Here is a 23,652-nt window from a genome sequence, read left to right on the forward strand (position 1 = left end):
CTCTGGTGGTCCAGTGGTTAAGACTCTGCTTTCTCACTGCCGAGGGTGAAGGTTCAGTCCCTGGTCAGGGAACTAAGATCCCACAAACTGTGTCATGTGGCCAAAAAAAAAAGTTGGTTTAAATTTATTAGTGTATATATTCTTTTATACGCATAGCCTATCTGGAAGAATATTCAGGAAACTAGTAGTAATTGTTGCCTTTAAGGCAAGGACCTGGGTGTCCCTACTATGTGCCCCCGTTTTTACCTTCTAAGATCTGAACCATATTCATTTGTTATTTAGTTAAAATCTTAAGTATGGAAGATTAATTGGTATTAGCTTTATTGAACTTGTGTACTATTGGTAATCCATTAATAGTCCTCTGTTAGGGTTCTCCAGAGAAACAGAACCAGTGAGAGACATATAGAAATTTCTTTTTTTTTTTTTTTTAATTGACTCACCTAATTCCTGGGTTTCCCTGGTGGCTCATATGGTAAAGAATCTGCCTCCAGTGCAAGAGACCTGGGTTCAATCCCTGGGTCAGGAAGATCCCCTAGAGAAGGGAAAGGCTCCTCACTCCAGTATTCTTGCCTGGAGAATCTCATGGACAGAAGGGCCTGGCAGGCTACAGTCCCTGGTGTCGCAGGGAGTCAGACACAACTAGGCGACCAACACACCTAATTCAGGAGGCTGAGAAGTCCCTTGCAGTCTGCTGTTTGCAAGCTGGACACCTTGGAAAGCTGGTGTGTAAGTCTAGTCCAGGTCCAAAGGTCTGGAAACCAGGAAAGCTGATGGTGTAAGTCCCAGGTCCAAGGGTAGAAGACCAACGTCCCAGCTCAACCCGGCAGGCAGAACTAGTCCTCTCTTCCTCCACGTTTAGTCTGTGAGGCCTCCATGGACTGGATGGTGCCTAGCCACACTGGGGAGGGCTGTCTGCTTTACCGAGTCTACTGATTCACACGTTAGTCTCATCTGGAAACACCATCACAGACACCGTCAGAAAAAATGTCTCACCTGGACACCTTGTGGCCCAGTCAAGGTGCGCAGAACACTCACCATCAGGAGCCCTGAACAGAGAGGAGTAGGAGTGTGTCAAGCGCTGCAGTCATGGCTGGCACAGATTTGTCCCCGTGAGACAGAATCACACTCCTAGATTTGTAATCTGGTTTGCCGCCCAAAGGATCGAATAACAACACTCTAGCTAACACATACTGAGTATATAGTGCATGCTAGGCCCTACACTAAAGGCTTTACGGTGTGAATTCAGATTCCTGGAACCTCCGTGTCAGGTAGCTCTTACTCCCGTTTTACGAACCGGGAAATGAGTGTCCGGTAGGCTGGCTTGTCCACAGAGGAACACATGGTAGTGTTGGGATTCCAACTGGGCCAGGATGGCTTCAGACTAGCTCTTAACCTTCATTCTACTCCTTCCATAGAAATTACGATGGAATTTGTACTCCCTGTAATATTATTATAATTTGTTGTTAATGTGTTGCTTAACGTGTAAGTTCCAGTGTTTGTGCTGCTTTTATCTGAGGTAGTCTGCTTAATATTTAATCAGTGTTTGAAGATACAGTTCAGGGAAGTAGGAACAGGTTTTCTTAGTATATGCTTACTGTTTAGCAGGAATGGCATGCCACTGCAGTATTCTTGCCTGGAGAATCCGATGAACAGAGGAGCCTGGAAAGTGATAGTCCATAGAGTCGAAAAGAGACACGATTGAACACATACACACACATGATTTTACACACACATACATGATTTTACACACACACACACGATTTTATAGCTCCACCCCACTATTCTTGCCTGGAGAATCCCAAGGACAGAGGGGCCTGCTGGGCCACAGTCCATGTGGTCGCAAAGAATCAGACAAGGCTGAAGCGACTTAACACGCACATACACACACACACGATTTTATAGCTCCAAGCCCTAGGTGGGATTAGGGTGTTTTTTGGGCCCAGGTGGAGGCTTGTCTCAGTTGGGTGTGATAGCCCATGTGTGGTATAAAGGTTCAGTCAAGACTTTAAAGGCCTTTTGCAGTTCTGAGATTCTGTAATTTGCTCTCAGGTTAACATATTACTTTAAGTTATTCAAGAGTACTTTTAAGATCATATATACCTTTAACTTTTCTTTTAGTAATATGACTAAAACTTTAAAAAAGGGTCCATTTAACATGCAACAGTTCACTAACCCAGCGATCATTGTGTACTAAAATGTATTGCATCCAAGTTACTTACAATTGTTCGTGTGCATTTCTTTAAAAAGAGTAGCTTGTTCAGTTCTAGAGTCAGGAGAGAACCTTATTAAATAGTTTCCCACTAGAATGCTATATCAGTTTATTTATGTGGAAATCAAGAGATTGCAGTCCTGAGAGATGGATTTACTTAGAGTGAAATAGGTCATTAATGGCAGAATTGGGCTTAGAATTTAGGTCTCTCACCCTACACAAAATGGAACATCTTTTTCTATTATGTGGCCTTAGCTGTTTCAAAATGTGATTATTCAAACAACATTATACTTAATGTTATACTCAACATTTATACTCAATAGCATTAACTCAACATTATACTCAAATAGCATAACCTGTGTGGTCTGGAACTCTTTGGGTAAAAAAGTATAACTAGTTTATCTGTTCTGAGTTGTTGAAAATACCACTTAATGCTATGCCCCAATCCCAAAGAGATGGAATATAAATTATATCAGACTTGACTTTGAGAAACATAACATTTAGAATTTCTCTGAATTTAGAAAACAAGTAAACTCTCAAGCAATTTTAACTAAAGTTTTTTAGTTTTTTGAAACCTCATTTGAAGATTATCTTTTGGCAAGAAATGTAGTTCCTTTATGAATTATTGAACCTCATCATTTGATACTTTTTTGACAGGGTAATTATAAGGCCAGATCCTGCCAGATGAGTTTAGTAGTAGCCTGGTTGTAAGTGAACACGTGCATAGTATCTGATACCATGTAGGCAGTAGTGCTTGTTAGGGTTATGCCCAGTGGTAAGTGTGGCAGACAAAGCTTGATGTTTTCTGGTCTCATCGTGAGAGTTAACAGTTTCTTATGTGTTTGTTTTCCTCTCTTTAGACTTTTGATAAAATTCTTATTGCTAATAGAGGAGAAATTGCGTGTCGGGTGAGTGGGATTTTAATCTTATTTTTCATTTTACTCTGTGAATTTTACTATTAAATCCCTTTAAACATACATTACTATTGTAGATAACATTAATGTATTTTAATATAGGTTATTAAAACTTGCAAGAAGATGGGCATTAAGACGGTTGCCATCCACAGTGATGTCGATGCTAGTTCTGTAAGTATATTTGCTTTGTTTGAGTTAGGATCTTATTTTGGATCAAATGGGAAAATGTGAAAGATGGAGGGTTTTGTTGTTGTTGGCCTGAAAAGGTACACAATTTAAAAAATACCTATTACTTTATCTTGTATTAAGCACAGTAGAAGCCTCATAATGTCTTCAATATGTGTCTTAACTATTTTATTTTCAAGGCTTTAAAAGCTTGCTGCTGCTGCTGCTGCTGCTGCTAAGTTGCTTCCATCATGTCCGACTCTGTGTGACCCCATAGATGGCAGCCCACTAGACTCCCCAGTCCCTGAAATTCTCCAGGCAAGAACACTGGAGTTAGACTAGAATAAATAGTTTGTAGAGGGATTCTCGGAGAAGGTGATGGCACCCCACTCCAGTACTCTTGCCTGGAAAATCCCATGGATGGAGGAGCCTGATGGGCTGCAGTCCATGGGGTCGTGAAGAGTTGGACACGACTGGGTGACTTCACTTTCACTTTTCACTTTCATGCATTGGAGAAGGAAATGTCAACCCACTCCAGTGTTCTTGCCTGGAGAATCCCAGGGACGGGGGAGCCTGGTGGGCTGCCGTCTATGGGGTTGCACAGAGTTGGACATGACTGAAGCGACAGTAGCAGCAGCAGCAGCAGAGGGATTCTGGTCGCCAGGTACATTTAGGCAGAGCATGAGAAAGTTAAAAGAGCTAGTTATTAATGAAATGTTTATACAGTGCTGCCTTATGGGAGCACATTTCCCCATAGGGTAATTCTCTGTCACTAAGGGGATGCTCTGACTGTTTGACATTCCTAAATGCTGTACTGTGTTCAGCTGAAAGTTTGATTAAAAAAATGGAAGACTGATGCTGATTGGACATGAGCAAAAGAGGATATAGCATAAAGTGGTGAATGATAACTAATTTTATTGGAGATATTTTATCACAGCAGGCATTTGTAGCAGTAGTAAACTATGAATGAGGAGAAAAAAATCCCGTAGGAAAGTAAATTATTGGAACTGTATGGAATGAAATGTAAGTAGTTGTACTTTGATAAGTTAACTCTTTCATACTACTTTTGATAACAGGACCTATTGGTAATGTCAGCTTTTATCGTATAGTAATTTAATGCAAAGACTTTTCAGTCTTTGTGACTTTAAAATTTTATTCAGAAGTTTAGTTCAGTTGCTCAGTCATGCCTGACTCTTTGCGACCCCATGAACCGCAGCACGCCAGGCCTTCCTGTCCATCACCAACTGCCAGAGTCTACCCAAACCTATGTTCATTGTGTCGGTGATGCCATCCAACCATCTCATCCTCTGTCATCCCCTTCTCCTGCCCTTAATCTTTGCCAGCATCATGGTCTTTTCCAATGAGTCGGGTGGCCAAAGTATTGGAGTTTCATCTTCAGCATCAGTCCTTCCAATCAACACCCAGGACTGATCTCCTTCAGGATGGACTGGTTGGATCTCCTTGCAGTCCAGGGGACTCTCAAGAGTCGTCTTCAACACTACAGTTCAAAAGCATCAATTCTTCGGCGCTCAGCTTTCTTTATAGTCCAACTCTCACATCCATACATGACCACTGGAAAAGCCATAGCCTTGACTAGACGGACCTTTGTTGGCAAAGTAATGTCTCTGCTTTTGAATATGCTGTCTAGGTTGGTCATAACTTTCCTTCCAAGGAGTAAGCATCTTGATTTCATGGCTGCAGTGATTTTGGAGCCCCCAGAAATAAGGTCAGCCACTGTTTCCACTGTTTCCCCATCTATTTGCCACAAAATGATGGGACTGGATGCCATGATCTTCATTTTCTGAATGTTGAGCTTTAAGCCAACTTTTTCACTCTCCTCTTTTACTTTCATCAAGAAGCTCTTTAGTTCTTCTTCACTTTCTGCCGTAAGGGTGGTGTCATCTGCATATCTGAGGTTATTGATATTTCTCCCAGCAATCTTGATTCCAGCTTGTGCTTCCTTCAGCCCAGCGTTTCTCATGATGTACTCTGCATATAAGTTAAACAAGCAAGGTGACAATATACAGCCTTGATGTATTCCTTTTCGTATTTGGAACCAGTCTGTTGTTCCATGTCCAGTTCGAACTGTTGCTTCCTGACCTGCATACAGGTTTCTCAAGAGGCAGGTCAGGTGGTATGGTATGCCCATCTCTTTCAGAATTTTCCACACAGTCAAAGGCTTTGGCATAGTCAATAAAGCAGAAATCGATGTTTTTCTGGAACTCTCTTGCTTTTTCGATGATCCAGTGGATGTTGGCAATTTGATCTCTGGTGCCTCTGCCTTTTCTAAAACAAGCTTGAACATCTAGAAGTTCATGGTTCACGTATCGCTGAAGCCTGGCTTGGAGAATTTTGAGCATTACTTTACTAGCGTGTGAGATGAGTGCAATTGTGCAGTAGTTTGAGCATTCTTTGGCGTTGCCTTTCTTAGGGATTGGAATGAAAACCGACCTTTTCCAGTCCTGTGGCCACTGCTGAGTTTTCCAAATGTGCTGGCATATTGAGTGCAGCACTTTCACAGCATCTTGCAGGATTTGATATAGCTCAAGTGGAATTCCATCACCTCCACTAGCTTTCATTTTGTTTTGTCTTCCTTTTTTGGCCCCTACATTTAAAATATTTATCTTTTGCTTAAAATAATTAAATCAAGCAATTAAAACTTGTTTTGCATACATATTGTTTGATTTTTTTTTTTTGACTATTCATTTCTGGCTTCTTTAGTAATAATTTGTTTTAACTGATAGTTTCATTAGTTTATATCTTTACAAAATATTCATGAAATAGTGAGAAAACTATTGCTTTAATGTCATTCTTGATTGATAAACAAAGGCATTTACCAATAGTAAACTCCTCCAGAAAAAAGCTTGTGTAATCATCAAGCTTGTAGTAGATTTAAAATTCACTCTTCTCATTTAAAAAATTTAATTTAATTTTAATTGGGGCACTCTTGTCATCATGTTTTTATTTTCAGTGTACCTAGCTCAGGCCATGTTTTCATTCATAGATAAATTGAGAGAGAAAAGTGTCTGAATTGTGGACAGTCACTGTTTTTATTTCAAGCCTAACAGCAACCTTTCACTTATAATTTTCTTTTTCATATCATAGAATAGTTCATTCTTTATGCTGTGTTCTCCTGGAGGTGACTGTTGACATGGATAGTCCAAAATTACTTATATTTTCATTCTTTTCTATTTATTTATGTTTCAATATTGGTGTTCCACCGTAGTCTGCTTCTGTAAGCTGTTACCTCAAAGAACATGAGTACTTTGTTCACTCATGTTCTTTGAGTACTTTGTTCCTAGCTTTGTGGACACTTTCTAAACTTTGGCAAAACTGCTTTCAAAAGAGTCGGTGTGAGTTTTAAATCTTCGGCATTTATCCTTCCTGAAGTAGAGGTGGTAGTTTTTATATTTTAAAAACTTTTAGCCACTTTTTTTTAACCAAAGATTATGATACATAGTTTAGAATAAGATTTACCAGGCTTCCCAAAGGGAAGCAAGCAATGCCTGCTCAAGTCAAAACTTCCTCTTAATATGACTTTCTGTAAGTTGGTTTCTAGAAAGATACTATAAGTAAAAACAGGATAATAATCATGATGGTTAGAGTGCTCAGAGCTTGATTTAAGCCTCGGCAGTAGGGCCACACCCGCTGCTTGGTTTCTGCTCCAGTCCCAAGAAGGACAAAGACATGAATTCCTCTAACAGCATATTTTGCTTTTTTAACACTTGATCCCAAAGGTTAGCATCAGATCTAACCATATCTAGCCAGCTTTACAATGTTGATATTATGAACAAGGCATGCTATTCAGATATATATGTTTCAGTATTTATTTTCAAGAGGTCAGCATTTTGAATATTACTTGGAGTGGAAGAATCTTACATGCTTCATGTTCTAACCACTGGACCACCAGGGAATTCCCTGCCTGATTTTTGTTTTGTGTTTTTTTCTTGTGTATCTGAGTCATTTCATGTCTTAGTTATAGCCTAACTTAGTTTTAAAGTTTCTGTCATATTATTTCAAGTTCCTGCATACCTGTTTCTATTTCTGACTCTTCTCTCAATGGATTATTTCCTCATGCATGTAGATTTTGTCTTGTGATGCCATATTTGGTGTCTTTAACGTTGAATTCTGCGTGGTTTGGGTTGCAGATGTAATCCTGTTGGGTGTTGGTTCTATTGGCTTCTGCCGATCACTCCAGGGTGTCACTGACTAATTTTTATATTTGTTTCTTGGCATGAAGGCTGCTGAATTATTAGGATGGGCAAAGCAAGATGAAACTATACACATGCACACACACACACACACACACACATACACACGCTCTCTCCCACACCCCTCCTTCTGTTACACAGGCTCATGATTTCTAATTTCCTGAGGAGACTTTTTCCTTAACCTTGAAGCACAGCTGATAGTATTTGTCTACGCCCTACTTAGTAGATTATTTATTCATTCTCCCACCCCTTGATGCCCCCTTCACTGAGGATGTAATCTTTGAGCAGCAAGGCCTTACGTAGGAGTTTTCCTTCAAATCTTCAGCTCACACGTGGTTCCTATCTCGGAGAGTTAAAACTCAAGTTCTCTAGTTTACCCAGATCCCCGCTTGCATTCTCCAAGATTAGTGGTGTTGGTTCTAGTGGATACTGTCTGACGTTTAGCTGCTTCTTTGTTTTTGATCCCTAGGGATTGCTTATGGGTTCTTGTAAACCAGACTGTTCATTTAGAGGAAATTTGTTATATTTAATCTAGAATTTTTAGATGCTTCTAGGGAGGGTTTGTGGTTTTTCTATCTAGTCTGCTTATTATTGGATTATCTTAAAATAGTATGCTATCCTGTTCCTCTGTTGAAGACAGTCTCTTGCTTTCTTTGAGAAGACTGACCCAGAGCAGTCTCAGAGGCAGGCATCGCCCAGGAGAACAGTTCGTAAGTACTGGTGAGGTTAGTGCAACTGCCTCCAGGGATGAAGCCAGAGTCAACAATAGTGTAAACTCCTCCGGTGGGAAATGGTCAGGACCAGAGAGAGCAAAATAGGGGTTAAGCCTCTTAGCAAGTTGTGAATTGTCTTCTCTGTGTCATTCTCCAGGCCCTTATTACTTTGAAAAGATTTGTGGAGAATGGTTTATGAGCAGAAAATGGTCCTAGTGGGACACTGTGTCCTGCTGGTATTTCGATAGGCATTGTGTGGTATCTGTGGATCAGTTTGAGGAAGTATCTTTACCTTAACATTTTAGAGTCCTATATGTGAGCATGGACATTCCATCTGATGTTGTTCCACTTACTTATATTGCTTTAATCTCAACAGTTTTATAGTTTTCAGAGAGTGATTTTCACTTACATGGCTATATTTATTCCTAAGTATTTTAGTATTACTTCTGATCTATTAGAACTGCAATTTCTTCTTTTCTCTCTGTTTTTATTGGTTGCACTGCATGCCTTGCAGGATCTTAGTTCCCTAGATTGAACCCGTGCCTCCTCTATTGGGAGTGCAGAATTGTAACCACTGGACTGTCAGGGAATTCCCTAGACTTACAGTTTCTTAATTTCAGTTTTTATTTTAATTGCAGGTATATAGGAATACAATTAATTTTCATATAGTGATTTGGGTCCTGCAACTTTGCTGAACTTCCTTATTATTTCTAATAGTTAAAAAAATAGATTTCTTAGGATTCTCTCTAGAAGATCATGTCATGTATAAAATGAGAGAGGTTTACTTCTTTCTTTTCTTACTGGATGCTTTTTATTTTATAGTCTTGCCTAATTTCCCTAGCTTTAACTTTCAGAATTATTGAAAAGTAGTGGTGAGAGCAGGTACTCTATTTTCCCCCTAAAATGAGGAACAAAACATTTAGTATTCCATAACTAAGTTTGATTTAGGCTCTGGGATTTTCATCAATTCCCACTATTAGGTTGAGGAAGTGCCCTGCTGGTTTGTTGAGTTTTTATCATGACTGGGTGTCTACCGAGATGATAATGTGGTTTTTATCCTTTATTCCATTGATGTGGTATATTATATTAATTAATTAATTTTTGGATGTTTAGCCTTACCTTCCTGGGATAAATCACACTTGGCCATAATGTATATAGTCCTTTGTATATATTGTTGCAGTCAGTTTGCAGGTATTTTGTAGAGGATTTTTCATCCGTATTTGTAAGAGATACTAGTCTATACTTTTCATTTGATGTCTTTGTTTTGGTATCAGAGTTATTTTGTCTTCATGTTATACTGTGGGACGTGTTTCCTCATCTTCCGTTGTTCTGGAAGTTTGTGAGTTGTCGTTAATTATTCTTTTAATGTTTGGTGGAACTCACCAGTGAAGCCATCTAGATCCGAGGTTTTCTCTGTGGGTAGTTTTTTTTTTTTTAACATTAAGAAAAGTTTATTTACTGGCCCGCGGCAGTCTTAGTTGCAGCTCGCGGGGTCGTCAGTCTTTGTTGTAGCATGTGGGATCCTTGGTTGTGGCTTGCAAACTCTTAGTTGTGGCGTGTGGGATTTAGTACTGTGACCAGGGATCAAATCTGGGCCCCCTGTATTGGGAGGATGGTGTCTTAGCCCCTAGACTACCAGGGAAGTCCCTGTGAGTAGTTTCTTGTTTACTAATTCCTTCTCTTGATTTCCTGTTTCTTCTTGAGTTAGTTCTATAGTTTATTTCCTTCTAGGGAAGACATTTCATCCTAAGTTACCTAGTTTATTGTTAAATAATTGTTCATAGTATTTCCTTATTGTTTTTATTTCTGTAAGGCCAGTGGTAATGTCTCTTCCATTCCTGTGTTGTTTCTTTGCAACCCCATGGATTGTAGCCCGCCAGGCTCCTCTGTCCATGGGGATTCTCCAGGCAAGAATATTGCACTGGGTTTGCCATACCCGCCTCCAGGGGATCTTCCCAACCCAGGGATTGAACCCAGGTCTCCTGAATTGCAGGTGGATTCTTTACCATCTGAGCCACCAGAGAAGCCCTTTGAAATTTTAGTTATTTGAGTTTTTTCATTTTTTTCTTGGTCAATTTAACTGAAGATTTTCTGTTTCATTGATCTTTAAAGACCCAACTTTTGGTTTCATTGATTTCTCTCCTTTTAAACTCTCTGCTTCATTTATATTTACATTAGTTTTTGTTTCCTTCATTCTGCTTGCTCTGGATTTAGTTTGCTCTTTTAAAAAAGTTTCTTAAGATAGAAGACTAGGTTGTTTTGAGGTCTTTTTAACATAGGGGTTTCACCATACATCTTTCTCTTAGTGTTTAAGCTGCATCCCGTGTTTTGACATTTTGTATTTTCATTACTCCTGGTTGCCTTGTATTTTCTGGTTCCCCTGGTGATTTTTTCTTTGACTCACTTATTATTGAGGATTTTTTGTTTGTTTGTTTGTTTGTTTGTTTTTGGTCTTGTTTAGTCTTACAAGACCTCCAAAAATTGGTTGGGTAAGATAAAATTCCCTTTCTTGGTTCTACTTGACTCAGTCTGCATGGTGGTACCGGAGACTAAGAACAAGCAGGACCAAGAAAGGGAGCATGGATTAGGATTTTTTTTAATTCACATATTTATGAGTTTCCCAAATTTCTTTCTGTCATTGATTTCTAATTTCCTTCAGCTTTTGTCAGAGAATGTATTTTTTCTTTTTCTATCCTTTAAAAGTTTTTAATGTTTGTTTTATGGACTAGCATATGAACTATTCTGGAGAACGTTCCACGTGAATTTAAGATTATATTCTGCTGTTGCTGGGTGGAGTGTTCTGTAGTGTCTTTTAGGACTGGTTGGTTCGTAAGGATATTTAAGTCATCTATCCTGGCTAATTGCCTGGTGGTTTAATACATTATTGAAAGTGGGGTTTAACATACTTTGGAAAGCCTTTAAAATTACTGAGTATTTTGTTTTGCTCAGTTTATAAAATTGGACAAGTAATTACATATAGATAGGCCCACAACCCTGTGCTTGAAAACGCTAAGGTAGAAAAGTAAGGTAGAAAATGACTAAAGAACTCTGAGTGTCTAGGCCTAGAGACTGTCACAAGGAATCTGTGCAATTTTCAGGAAGCAAGAAATTTTGACACTATTTATATTGTTCTAGACTTAGAGAAAGAAAAATAGATTTCCATTTCTTTTTTCTGAAACCAGCCTAGTCACTTGGAAATCAAAATCTGGACAAAGATAGTAAGCAGAAAATAAAAAATGACTTACTATATATATTGTTAGAAAAATCCTAAGTAATAGAAACTAGAATAAAATTTATTTAAATAAAATGCTGCAGTCATGCAGAGTGTATTTGTGACATTTCAATATGGTTTCAATACTAGACACTATTAATTGAATATACTAATAGGTTAATGGAGGAAAACTGTATGATCACCTTGATAGAAGCCTTCAGTTCAGTTCAGTCGCTCAGTCATGTCCGACTCTTGGCAACCCCCTGAACCACAGCACGCCAGGCCTCCCTGTCCATCACCAACTCCCGGAGTCCACCCAAACCCATGTCCATTGAGTCAATGATGCCATCCAACCATCTCATCCTCTATTGTCCCCTTCTCCTCCTGCCCTCAATCTTTCCCAGCATCAGGGTCTTTTCAAATGAGTCAGCTCTCCGCATCAGGTGGCCAAAGTATTGGAGTTTCAGCTTCAACATCAGTCCCTCCAATGAACACCCAGGACTGATCTCCTTTAGGATGGACTGGTTGGAGCTCCTTGCAGTCCAAGGGACTCTCAAGACTCTTCTCCAATACCACAGTTCAAAAGCATCGATAGAAGCCTAAATGTCATTTAAAAGAAATTCACTGTCTTCCTCTTGTAAAATCCTTAGTAAGACAGGATCAGATAACTACTTCCATCCCAAAATAAAAATTAAGTCATACCTTATAGGAAGCATTTTCATAAAAGTCCAGTTGAAGACGCATACATTTACTATCACCACTGATACTTAGTAGCATCCAAGAAGTACTTGGCAATGCAGTTAGGTGCGAGTTATAAAATGGAGGACAGGAAAGGCAGAAATAATAAGGTAGTGCTGAGTTTCCAGTACAGTGGCAACCGATTAACTCTTCAGAAACAGTGAGGAAAGCCTCTTTGATAGTTAAAAAAATAAATACAAATAGCTATAGATTTCCTAAATATTAACAAGGTAGAAATACAACTTAAAAAAAATTTAACCTCATAGAAATAGTGCCAAAGATAAAACACTTTACAATATGAATTTAAAGTGAATTTGTATGACTTATATGAGGACTTCTTTTTTTATGGGGAAACAATATTGTAAATGCTACTTATTTCTAGATCTGTGTTTTTGTATTAAATCCTAAAAAATGTAATAATGTAATGGGGAAGGGGAATTGACAAAAAATATGCAAGAATAGCCTAGGAAATTTTGAGGAAAATCGAAGAGGTAACTGCACTGCTGCTGGCTGCTGCTGCTGCTAAGTCACTTCAGTCGTGTCCGACTCTGTGCGACCCCATGGACAGCAGCCCACCAGGCTCCTCTGTCCACAGGATTCTCCAGGCAAGAATACTGGAGTGGGTTGCCACTTCCTTCTCCAAGATAAAGACTGCTGCTGCTGCTAAGTCGCTTCAGTCATGTCTGCACTAACAGATATTAAAAAATATTGAGGACTCCCTGGCAGTCCAAGAGTTAAGACTCCAAACTTCCTCTGTGGGGAGTGTGAATTCAGTCCTTGGTCAGGGAACTAAGATCCCGTATGCCATGTGGTGTAGCAAAAAAAAGAAACTTGTAATACTTTATAAAGTGGAAATTATTAGGACCATTACATAAAATTTTGGAGCCAGAAGACACAGATTTATGGAATAAATTCATTCGATTTTAGGTAGAGGGCTGATGTGGGAGATTTTATTTGTTTGAGGACCTTATTAATATAATATTGACGTAAAAGGCAGAAGTGGATTGTAGGGTTTTATGCCTAATGTGCTATGATTTGAGGTAGCCCCAGAGAAGTTAAGAAATAATAAGTAATGAGAACTATCTGACAGTTTTGGTGACCAAGACTTTTTAAATGGGAAGTCAGATCTTGCTTCAGTAGTTTGGTGAATAGTGGGAACAAATAATTATGAGAATTTAGAGATTGTTGTGTTTGTACTTCTCAAAATTCATGTTAGATAACTTAATTTACTTTTATGATAATTATGTATGTATGTATGTTTTCAGGTGAAAAGACTAGTAAACCTTCCCCTAAGAAACAGCAAAATATTGTTATATTTGTTTTAAACATGAAGTTAGGGCTGTGAGGTTTTGTTTTTAAATGGGATTAAATGACTCTGAACTTCAACCTTTGACTGTATTTCTTATCTAGATTCCTAAATTGAACTTACCAATGTTTTGTTGCTTTGTCTGTGTATTGTAACATTGGATTTAAATGAGAAATACCTGATATTTATTGCATTAACACCAAAACCTAAAATCAGGGAAGGAGTCATTATGACTCACATGTTGGCCAGGCAGCATGCTGTTTGAACTGTGCTTCCTGGTGAGTATTGTAGTCCTACCCTTAGGATTCGGTAATGAGATTGAGTGGGGTGCCCCTGTGAGTGCTCTGGGATGATTGACAGTAAGGTGGGGGGGAATCATCACTTAGCATGCCTACCCTTGGTATTATTTCCCTGCTGTCTGGGGAGGTACTGAGGACAAATAGGACTTCGTGATGTCTATGTAATTAGTGTATGTTGGTTCCAGCTGAACAAACTGGAGGGTAATGATCAGGTAAATGGAGATGGAATATATCAGTACAGGCTAAGGTGTAAAAGACGTTAGAGAAAACCTTTTAAAAATGTTATGGGTTGGTTAGAATGTTTTATATCTTTTCATATATATATATCTTTTAATAAACTTAGACCTGTTAGTATTTTTGTTTGAATATCTTTTGTTCTATGTAAACATAAAGAGTTGAAAGCAATTTAAGTGTCAAAACCTCAAGCATTTACCTTTTCTGTTTACTTCATTTACTTTTCAGGATATTTTGCAACCTTTCTTTCTTTGGAAGAGAGTTAAAGTTCTTAATAAAAAAAATTTTTTTTTTTTTTTACAAAATTTTTTAATGGACTTATTTGCAACTTGTGTCATTATTAATCTTCAGATAGGAATCAGTGACCAGAGTCAGATTTGTAAACCTTTTTGGGGATGGTAACTGAGAAATCAGATGACCTTTTATCATATGTATGTGTGTAGTTGAGATGATGTATCTAATATTTTCTTCTGTTGTTTTACTAGTACAGAATATTTTAAGATAATGGCCATCATAGTCCATGTTTCCCAGTTGGTCTTAATTAGGTCAGAAACCTTCCCAGTCTTTTAGATTGCAATAGAAAATCTGTAGGATTCTTAATTCATTCTTGCAAAAAATGCTTATAGTTGTCATTGTTCAGGATGAAGTTTTCTTATCGGCAACGTAGAGTTCCATGGCAAAGCCTCTGATAGTGACTGTAATACTGCATTTAATGGGAAGGAAGGAATTGGTTTCATTAATATGATTATGGACCTTGGAGTTCTGGTAATTAGGTAATTAAAGGGTTTTTGAATGGCATACTCTAAAACTTGGTAATGCTCACTTTTCTTAAAACTTAGCTTTCAGTAACCTTTTTGGATTAAGAATACAGTGTATCTACATATGCATATTTAAAACACTAGAGTTTTCAGCGAAGAACAGATTATTCAGAAGGAATCGTTTAAGATGTTTAGACATTACTTTTCCCATCCTTTTTCTTTTATTGTCTTTGAAAAAAACATATTTTGCAGAGACATTGTACTATATCATTTTAAACTGTTTTGATTATCTTTGTCTTGACTAAATTACTTTCTCTACATATTTTTTTGGGAAAATGGAATAGGTTAGGATTCCTGGTAGGAATTTGTTCACATTAATATGGCTCATCAGGGACATTATATTTAATTGGAGATCCTGCAGAATAGTAGCAGGAGGCTGAAGAGAATTATTTAGCATTAGCAATGGCTCGTTTGGGAGTTATGCACTAATCAAGGAGCTTGAGTGTTAGCAGTGGGGATGATGGGAATTATGACGATTATGACATGTAAGCGTGTCTGTGTGCGAAGTGGACAGGCAATGAGTTAATCAAGAAGTATATTAAATGGCTCCCATGCTGATTCATTATTATCTACCATAGTGCCTGTCAGGTTATGTATTTAAAAAATACAATTATGGCTGAATTCAATATGTATAAATTCAACCACCATTTTTTGCTTCTCTGTAAAATAACCTCAAATTACCTAATACTACAAAAATAGAAAAATGTATCAACCCCACTGACTGTGTGATTTGTGTGTTAAAATACATATCTCATTTTCTTTTTAACACTTTAAAGTGAACCTTTAATTTCAGATTCATTTAAACTTTTGTTTGTTTTGCCTTTTCACGTGTTGTAAATACTCTTTGTCTTAGTTTCTACTGCATGAAGGGTTTAAATTCCAAAACAACTTTTACATATCTTTATTTTTCAGGATGAAAAAATAATTTCATTATTTCAAAAAGACATTAATATGTAACACATGAAGCTAATCATTAGACACAAGACAAATCAAAGCATCATTCTTTTCCACCGTCAGAATGCTGCAAAATCAGGGGGTGGGCATGGTGGTGGTAGGAATCGCCTTTGCCCTAGTGGGTGGCCTGTTTGTGGCAGGTAGACCCATTCTGTGCCCAGCATGGTTAGAGCCATCTGTTGTGAAACGACCGGTTAGAAATGCTAGAAATGTACGTATTTTGGGGAAATGGAACTAATAAATTGAATTCCTTTTAGAAAATAAATTGAAATGCAGTATAAATTGATGAGCAGACTGGATTATATCAACAGGCAAATTTATAGAGTTCCTATACACGGTTCTTTCTTTCTTTTTTTTTATTGTAAGCACTGCCAAATTTAATAGAACTTTCTACCGAACTGTGACCTTCATGTATTAACTTAATTAAAGCAGTATTATGGGTACTACTCAAAGTGTTAACCTGTGGGTGGTAGTTATTGAAATCCATTATCTATGGAGCCAGTATTAGTGGTCAGCTATATCAGAAGTAAAATTTGCAACCAGGACCCTCCGTTGGGTGCTGGGAGCTCAGCAGGTTATATAGTCAAAACCTGTCAAAGCTGCTTAAAAGACTGATAGTTGAAGCCCTGTGGAGTTGGGGTAAACCAGTCATTCCACTAAGGAAGGACTGTGACTGTTGAGCAGCAAGGCAAAAATTATATTTGGACAGGAGCAAAAAAAAAGGATTGATATCAGTATCTTTATGTATGAATTATTGTATTCATATGTTTGTATAATTGCTGTTTAACCTTAATAAAAGCATTACAATTCTTTGGAAAGTGACTTGTGACAATTTTCCTTTCCAAAATTAAAAAGCGTTCCTAAGTCCTTAATTTTTGTTAGTCAGACCTTTATCCTTTCACTGATACTAAAAGTTTAGTTTAAAAACAAAGCACAGTGAAATACTGAGCTTACCTTTTGTTTTTGTATATCTGAAAGTTCCTGGTGACTTTAAACAGCATGGTCTGAAAAAGAATATTATGTGTTTCGTTGTAGGTTAGTACCTGATGTTATGAAAAAAAATACCTGATCGTAGATTTAGTTTTCTTTAAACATCTATTTACATAGGTTTAGAAGTTCTGTAGTCTTACTGAAAAAACATACAGAAAAAGATTTGAAAATATAGCTTACCTTTATAAATACAATATTTTTGATATTGCCACGTTTATGAGACTTTGACTTAACTCATTTCTGTTATAGTCTCATTAATTTAAGACTTCTTAGTAGATGGAAAGATATGATCCTTCTACGAACTATTAATAAATGTAACTTATTGAATATCTGCAGTTTCCTAGAGAATCGGTGTTTATGTAAGGGAAGTGTTATTGTCATCATTTTAAGTTGAGAAAATTGGGGCTTCTGGATACAAACTAGGTTGTCAAAGATGGTTTAGCTAGGCCAAGCAGTGGAGCTGAAGTTCTAATTTTATGTCTCCAACTTGTACTATTTCCATTGTAGCATGTTGCTTCCCATGCTAAGTATATGGAGACGTCCCTTTTCTCCTCCAAAGAAAGTCAGGTTTCTTAGGGTTAGATGCTGTGCTAGGGGCTGTTGCAGGCCTGTTGTGGGCCAGATGCCATGCTGGTCACTAAAATTAGAATAGTGACTATGAGAAAACTGATTTTTGCTCTCATGGCACTTGAGTCTAGTGGTAGAGATAGATATAAAATCAGAAAACATGCAAACAAATAATTACAAATTGTCGTAAGTGTTATGAAGGAAACAGACGAGTTGCTGAGAGAGAATAGTGGTGATCAGGGAAATTCTTTAAAAGGTAAGATGAGACCTGATAGATCAGAGTCAGCTCTTAACCAGGCAGTCAGCTAGGCAGATGGGGCAGCATGTGCAAAGGTCCTGAGCCAGCTAAGTAGATTGGTTCTTAATATGTAAATCATCATGACTCAGCCTGTGCAGGCGTTTCATTTACTTGCCAGCTCTTGATCTCAAGCAGTAGTAGCCAGTGGCTTGACCCTTCTTGGGACAGCTTCTTTTGCTATTTGCTGCTCCTCTTGCTTGACTGTCATAATGGCAGCTGCCAATTTGGAATAGCGAAGGGAGGAGTCCAGGACGCATCTTCGGAAGATATAAGGCTGTCTGAGTGACAATAGATTTATGTCTGATGTATCAATTTATCAGAGTCGAAGCCTAGCCTAAGGAAGAGAGGCTCCAATTCAGGTAAATCCTGTTATTGCCATCTTCGGTCATGCATCCATTCGATGTGTTGATGCAGAGCATTGTCAAGGTACTGGGAGTGGGATGTGGTCTCTCAGTGGAGGCTTGTAGGCTTGGGACAAAAGGCAGGAACCTTGTCTTTCTATGAGGGAGACAGTTCAGGTAAAACTAATACAGATAGTATTTTTAAATGTCTTATTTTATAAACATTTTAAAGTGTCTTCCAGGTCTTCCTGCAAATTAATCATATATTAGTTTACTTTCCAGGTCTATAATGTGTCCCCCAAATTGATACTAGATATTTTAGTGAAAAGGAGTTTATAATTAAATATAGTAGAATAACTTCAGTGAGCTATTCCAATTAAGTGTTATAGATCCCTAGGCTATGTTGATGAAACTCAGCAGGAATGCTCTGTGTAGGGGAAGAGTGCAAAACCACACAAACCTATTTGTGAAGGGTTTAATTTTTCCTCTTGATAAATGCTTTCACATATACTTTATTTTTTCTAAATACTTTTTTTAAACTGCAGTTTTAGGTTCACAGCAAAATTGAGAGGAAGTATAGAGTCTTCCTCTATACTCCTGCCTCCACACATACATGGCCTCCCCATTATCAACGTCTAGCATCAGAACAGAGCATATATTGCAAATGATGAGCTTACATTGATGTATAATTTCCCAAAGTCCGTTGTTTACATTAGAGTTCATTCTTGGTGTTGTACATTCTGTTGTTCAGTTGCTCAGTCGTGTCCGATTCTTTGTGCCCCCATGGACTGTAGCACTGTAGGCTTCCCTGTCCTTCACCATCTCCTAGAGCTTGCTCACACTCATGTCCATTGAGTCAGTGATGCCATCCAGCCATCTCACCCTATGTCATCCCCTTCTCCTCCTGCTTTCAGTCTTTGCCAGCATCAGGGTCTTTACTAATGAGTCAGCTTTTTGTATCAGGTGGCTGAAGTATTGGAGCTTCAACATCAGTGCTTTCAGAGAGTATTCAGGATTGATTTCCTTTTGGATTGACTGGTTTGATCTCTTTGCTGTGCAAGGGATTCTCAAGTCTTCTCCAGCTCCGCAGTTCAAAAGCATCACTTCTTCAGCGCTCAGCCTTCTCTATGGTACAACTCACATCTGTATATGTGGAAAAAAAGTGATAAGTGCAAAGAAATAGAGGGAAACAGTAGAATGGGAAAGACTAGAGATCTCTTCAAGAAAATTAGAGATACCAAGGGAACATTTCACACAAAGATGGGAACAATAAAGGACAGAAATGGTGTGGACCTAACAGAAGCAGAAGATATTAAGAAGAGGTGGCAAGAATACACAGAAGAACTATACAAAAAAGATTTTCATGACCCAGAGAACCACGATGGTGTGATCACTCACCTAGAGTCAGACATCCTAGAATACGAAGTCAAGTGGGCCTTAGGAAGCATCACACGAACAAAGCTAGTGGAGGTGATGAAATTCCAGTTGAGGTATTTCAAATCCTGAAAGATGATGCTGTGAAAGTGCTGTACTCAATATGTCAGCAAATTTGGAATACTCAGCAGTGGCCACAGGACTTGAAAAGCTCAGTTTTCATTCCAATTCCAAAGAAAGGCAATGCCAAAGAATGTTCAAACTACCACACAATTGTACTCATCTCACACGCTAGTAAAGTAATGCTCAGTATTCTCCAAGACAGGCTTCAGCAGTACATGAACCGTGAACTTCGAGATGTTCAAGCTGGTTTTAGAAAAGGCAAAGGAACCAGAGATTAAATTGCCAACATGCATTGGATCATTGAAAAAGCAGGAGAATTCCAGAAAATTTCTACTTCTGCTTTATTGATTATGCCAAATCCTTTGACTGTGTGGATCTGGATCACAACAAACTGTGGAAAATTCTGAGAGATGGGAATACCAGACCACCTGGCCTGCCTCCTGAGAAATCTGTATGCAGGTCAAGAAGCAACAGTTAGAACTGGACATGGAACAACAGACTGGTTCCAAATAGGGAAAGGAGTACGTCAAGGGTGTATATTGTCACCTTGCTTATTTAACTTATATGCAGAGTATGTCATGAGAAATGCTGGACTGGATGAAGCATAAGCTGGAATCAAGATTGCTGGGAGAAATCTCAATAACCTCAGATATGCAGATGACACCACCCTTATGGCAGAAAGTGAAGAAGAACTAAAGAGCCTCTTGATGAAAGTGAAAGAGGAGGGTGAAGAAGTTGGCTTACAACTCAACGTTCAGAAATCTAAGATCATCTAGTATTTAGTCCCATCACTTCATGGCAAATAGATGGGGAAACAGTGGAAACAGTGACAGACTTTATTCTTTTGGGCTCCAAAATCAACTGTAGGTGTTAACTGCAGCCATGAAATTAAAAGATGCTGCTCCTTGGAAGAAAAGTTATGACCAACCTAGTTCAGTTCAGTTCAGTTCAGTTGCTCAGTCATGTTTGACTCTTTGCGACCCCATGAATCGCAGCATGCCAGGCTTCCCTGTCCATCACCATCTCCTGGAGTTGACTCAAACTCATGTCCATCGAGTCAGTGATGGCATCCAGCCATCTCATCCTCTGTTGTCCCCTTTTCCTCCTGCCCTCAATCCCTCCCAGCATCAGGGTCTTTTCCAATGAGTCAGCTCTTCATATGAGGTAGCCAAAGTACTGGAGTTTCAGCTTTAGCATCATTCCTTCCAAAGAACACCCAGGGCTGATCTCCTTTAGAATGGATTGGTTGGATCTCCTTGCGATCCAAGGGACTCTGAAGAGTCTTCTCCAACACCACAGTTCAAAAGCATCAATTCTTCGGTGCTCAGCCTTCTTCACAGCCCAACTCTCAAATCCATACATGACCACTGGAAAAACCATAGCCTTGACTAGATGAACCTTTGTTGGCAAAGTAATGTCTCTGCTTTTGAATATGCTGTCTAGGTTGGTCATAACTTTTCTTCCAAGGAGTAAGTGTCTTTTAATTTCATGGCTGCAATCACTATCTGCAGTGATTTTGGAGCCCCCCAAAAATAAAGTCTGACACTGTTTCCACTGTTTCCCCATCTATTTCCCATGAAGTGATGGGACCTGATGCCATGATCTTCGTTTTCTGAATGTTGAGCTTTAAGCCAACTTTTTCACTCTCCACTTTCACTTTCATCAAGAGGCTCCTTAGTTCCTCTTCACTTTTTGCCATAAGGGTGGTGTCATCTGTATATCTGAGGTTATTAATATTTCTCCGGGCAATCTTGATTCCAGCTCGTGCCTCTTCCAGCCCAGTGTTTCTCATGATGTACTCTGCATGTAAGTTAAATAAGCAGGGTGACAATATACAGCCTTGACATACTCCTTTTCCTATTTGGAACCAGTCTGTTGTTCCATGTCCAGTTCTAACTATTGCTTCCTGACCTGCATATAGGTTTCTCAAGAGGCAGGTCAGGTGGTCTGTTATTCCCCTCTCTTTTCAGAATTTTCCACAGTTTATTGTGATCCACACAGTCAAAGGCTTTGGCATAGGCAGCATATTAAAAAGCAGAGACATTAATTTGCCAACAAAGGTCTGTCTAGTCAAGGCTGTGGTTTTTCCAGTGGTCATGTATGGATGTGAGAGTTGGACTGTAAAGAAAACTGAGTGCCAAAGAATCGATGCTTTCGAACTGTGATGTTGGAGAAGACCCTTGAGAGTCCCTTGGACAGCAAGGAGATACAACCAGTTCATCCTAATGGATATCAGTCCTGAGTCTTCATTGGAAGGACTACTGCTAAAGCTGAAACTCCAATACTTTGGCCACCTGATGGGAAGAACTGACTCATTTGAAAAGACCCTGATGCTGGGAAAGATTGAAGGTGGGAGGAGAAGGGGATGACAGAGGATGAGATGGTTGGATGACATTACTGATTCACTGGACATGAGGTCAAGTCTGGGAGTTGGTGATGGACAGGGAGGCCTGTCGTGTTGCAGTCCATGGGGTTGCAAAGAGTCTGACTCGTCTGAGTGACTGAACTGAACTGATAATGACATGTGGACTTCCCAGGTGGTACTGTTCGTGAAGAACTCACCTGCCAATGTAGGAGATGGGAGATGTAAGAGGTGGGAATTCAGTCCCTGTGTTGGGAAGATCCCCTGGAGGAGGGCATGGCAACTCCTTTCAGTATTCTTGCCTGGAGAATCCCTTGGACAAAGGAGTCTGCAGGCTGTAGTCCATGGGGTTGCAGAGAGTAGGACACAACTGAAGCAACTTAGCATACATGCATAATGACATTCATCTGTCATTACTGTATGAGATAGTGTATTTCCACTCCTGTAAAAATCCTCTGCATTCTGTCTGTTCATTTCCTGCCTTCTGTGACAACCACTGGCTTTTTTATGATCTCCATAGTTTTCCCATTTCCAGAATATCATATAATTGAAATCATACAGTATGTAGCCTTTTCAGATTAGCTTCTTTAACTTAGTAGTGTGAATTTAAGTTTTTTTCTACGTTTTTTCATAGCTTTACAGCTCATTTCTTTGTAGTGCTGAACAGTAATTTTGTTTAGATTACTACAGCTTATTTAGTCATTCACCTACTGAAGGACGTCTTGTTTGCTTTTGGTGCTTATGGATAAAGCTGTTAGAAACATCTGTGTGTAGACAAGGGAGTGTGATTGTCAGATCATATGGTATGAACATGTTTAATTCTGTAACAAATCACCAAACTGTCTTCCCAAGTAGCTGTACCATTGTGCACTCTCAGCAGTAAATGAATGAGAGTTCTCGTTGTTCCCGGTCCTCATCCCCCTTTGATGTTGTCGTCAGTGTTCTGGATTTTGGTCATTCTAATAGGTGTGAGGTGTTATCTTGCTGCTTTAATTTGGCGTTTTCTTGTTATGTGATGTGGAGCATCTTTCTAAGTGCTCTTTCGCCATCTGTGTATCTTCTTTGGTTAGGTGTCAAAGGTCTTGGGCTTGTGTTTTAGTTGAGTTGTTTTCTTATTGGCGAGTTTGAGTTCTTCATATATGTTGGATAATAGTCCTTTATCAGATATCTCTTGCATATGTTTTCTCTCAGTCTGTGACTTGTCTTCTAATTGTCTTGACATTGTCTTTTGCAGAGAAGTTTTTAATTTTAACGAAGTCTAGCTGCTTCTTTCTTTCATGGACTGTGCCTTTGATAGTATTTATCTACTGTAGAAAGTTACTGACATACCCCAGCTTGTCCAGGTTTTTTCCTTAGTTGTCTTCTAGGAGTTTTACGGTTTTGTGTTTTAACTGCTCTTTCTTCTGTGCTCTGTGGACCATTTTTCGCTAATATTTTTAAAGGGTATAGGGCCTACGTCTAGATTATTTTTTTTGCATGTGGATGTTGAGTTATGCCAGGACCGTTGGTTGAAGAGGCCTTCTTTGCTCCATTGTATTGCTTTTTTTCTTTTGTCAGAGATCAGTGGGGTATAGTTCTTGGCTCTCATTTCAGTTGCTTTGATCTATTTGTTCTTTTGCCAATACCACCCTGTCTTGCTTACTGTAGGTTTGTCGTAAGTCTTGATGTTGAGTGTCAATACTCTGTTTTTCTTCAATATCGTGTTGGCTATGTGGTCTTTTGCCTCTCCTATAAACTTTAGAATAGCTTTGTTGATACCCACGGAATAACTTGGGGGGATTTTGAATGCACTGAATGTATAGATGAAATTGGGAAGAACTAACAT

General features: G+C 38.8%; 1 protein-coding gene across 5 annotated transcripts in view; it reads left to right on the top strand.

Moving 5' to 3' along the window:
* Positions 1-23,652, top strand: part of PCCA (propionyl-CoA carboxylase subunit alpha) — a 420,685-nt gene that overhangs the window by 71,101 nt on the left and 325,932 nt on the right. For all 5 annotated transcript variants that reach the window (XM_059892112.1, NM_001083509.1, XM_024999954.2 and 2 more), the window contains 2 exons: positions 3,070-3,117; positions 3,226-3,294. In XM_059892112.1, coding sequence (XP_059748095.1) covers positions 3,247-3,294 — 48 coding nt within the window. In that variant the 5' untranslated portion in view covers positions 3,070-3,117; positions 3,226-3,246. The remainder of the gene's footprint in view (positions 1-3,069; positions 3,118-3,225; positions 3,295-23,652) is intronic.

This window comes from Bos taurus, chromosome 12 (genome assembly GCF_002263795.3).
Source record: "Bos taurus isolate L1 Dominette 01449 registration number 42190680 breed Hereford chromosome 12, ARS-UCD2.0, whole genome shotgun sequence".
Taxonomy (NCBI): domain Eukaryota; kingdom Metazoa; phylum Chordata; class Mammalia; order Artiodactyla; family Bovidae; genus Bos; species Bos taurus.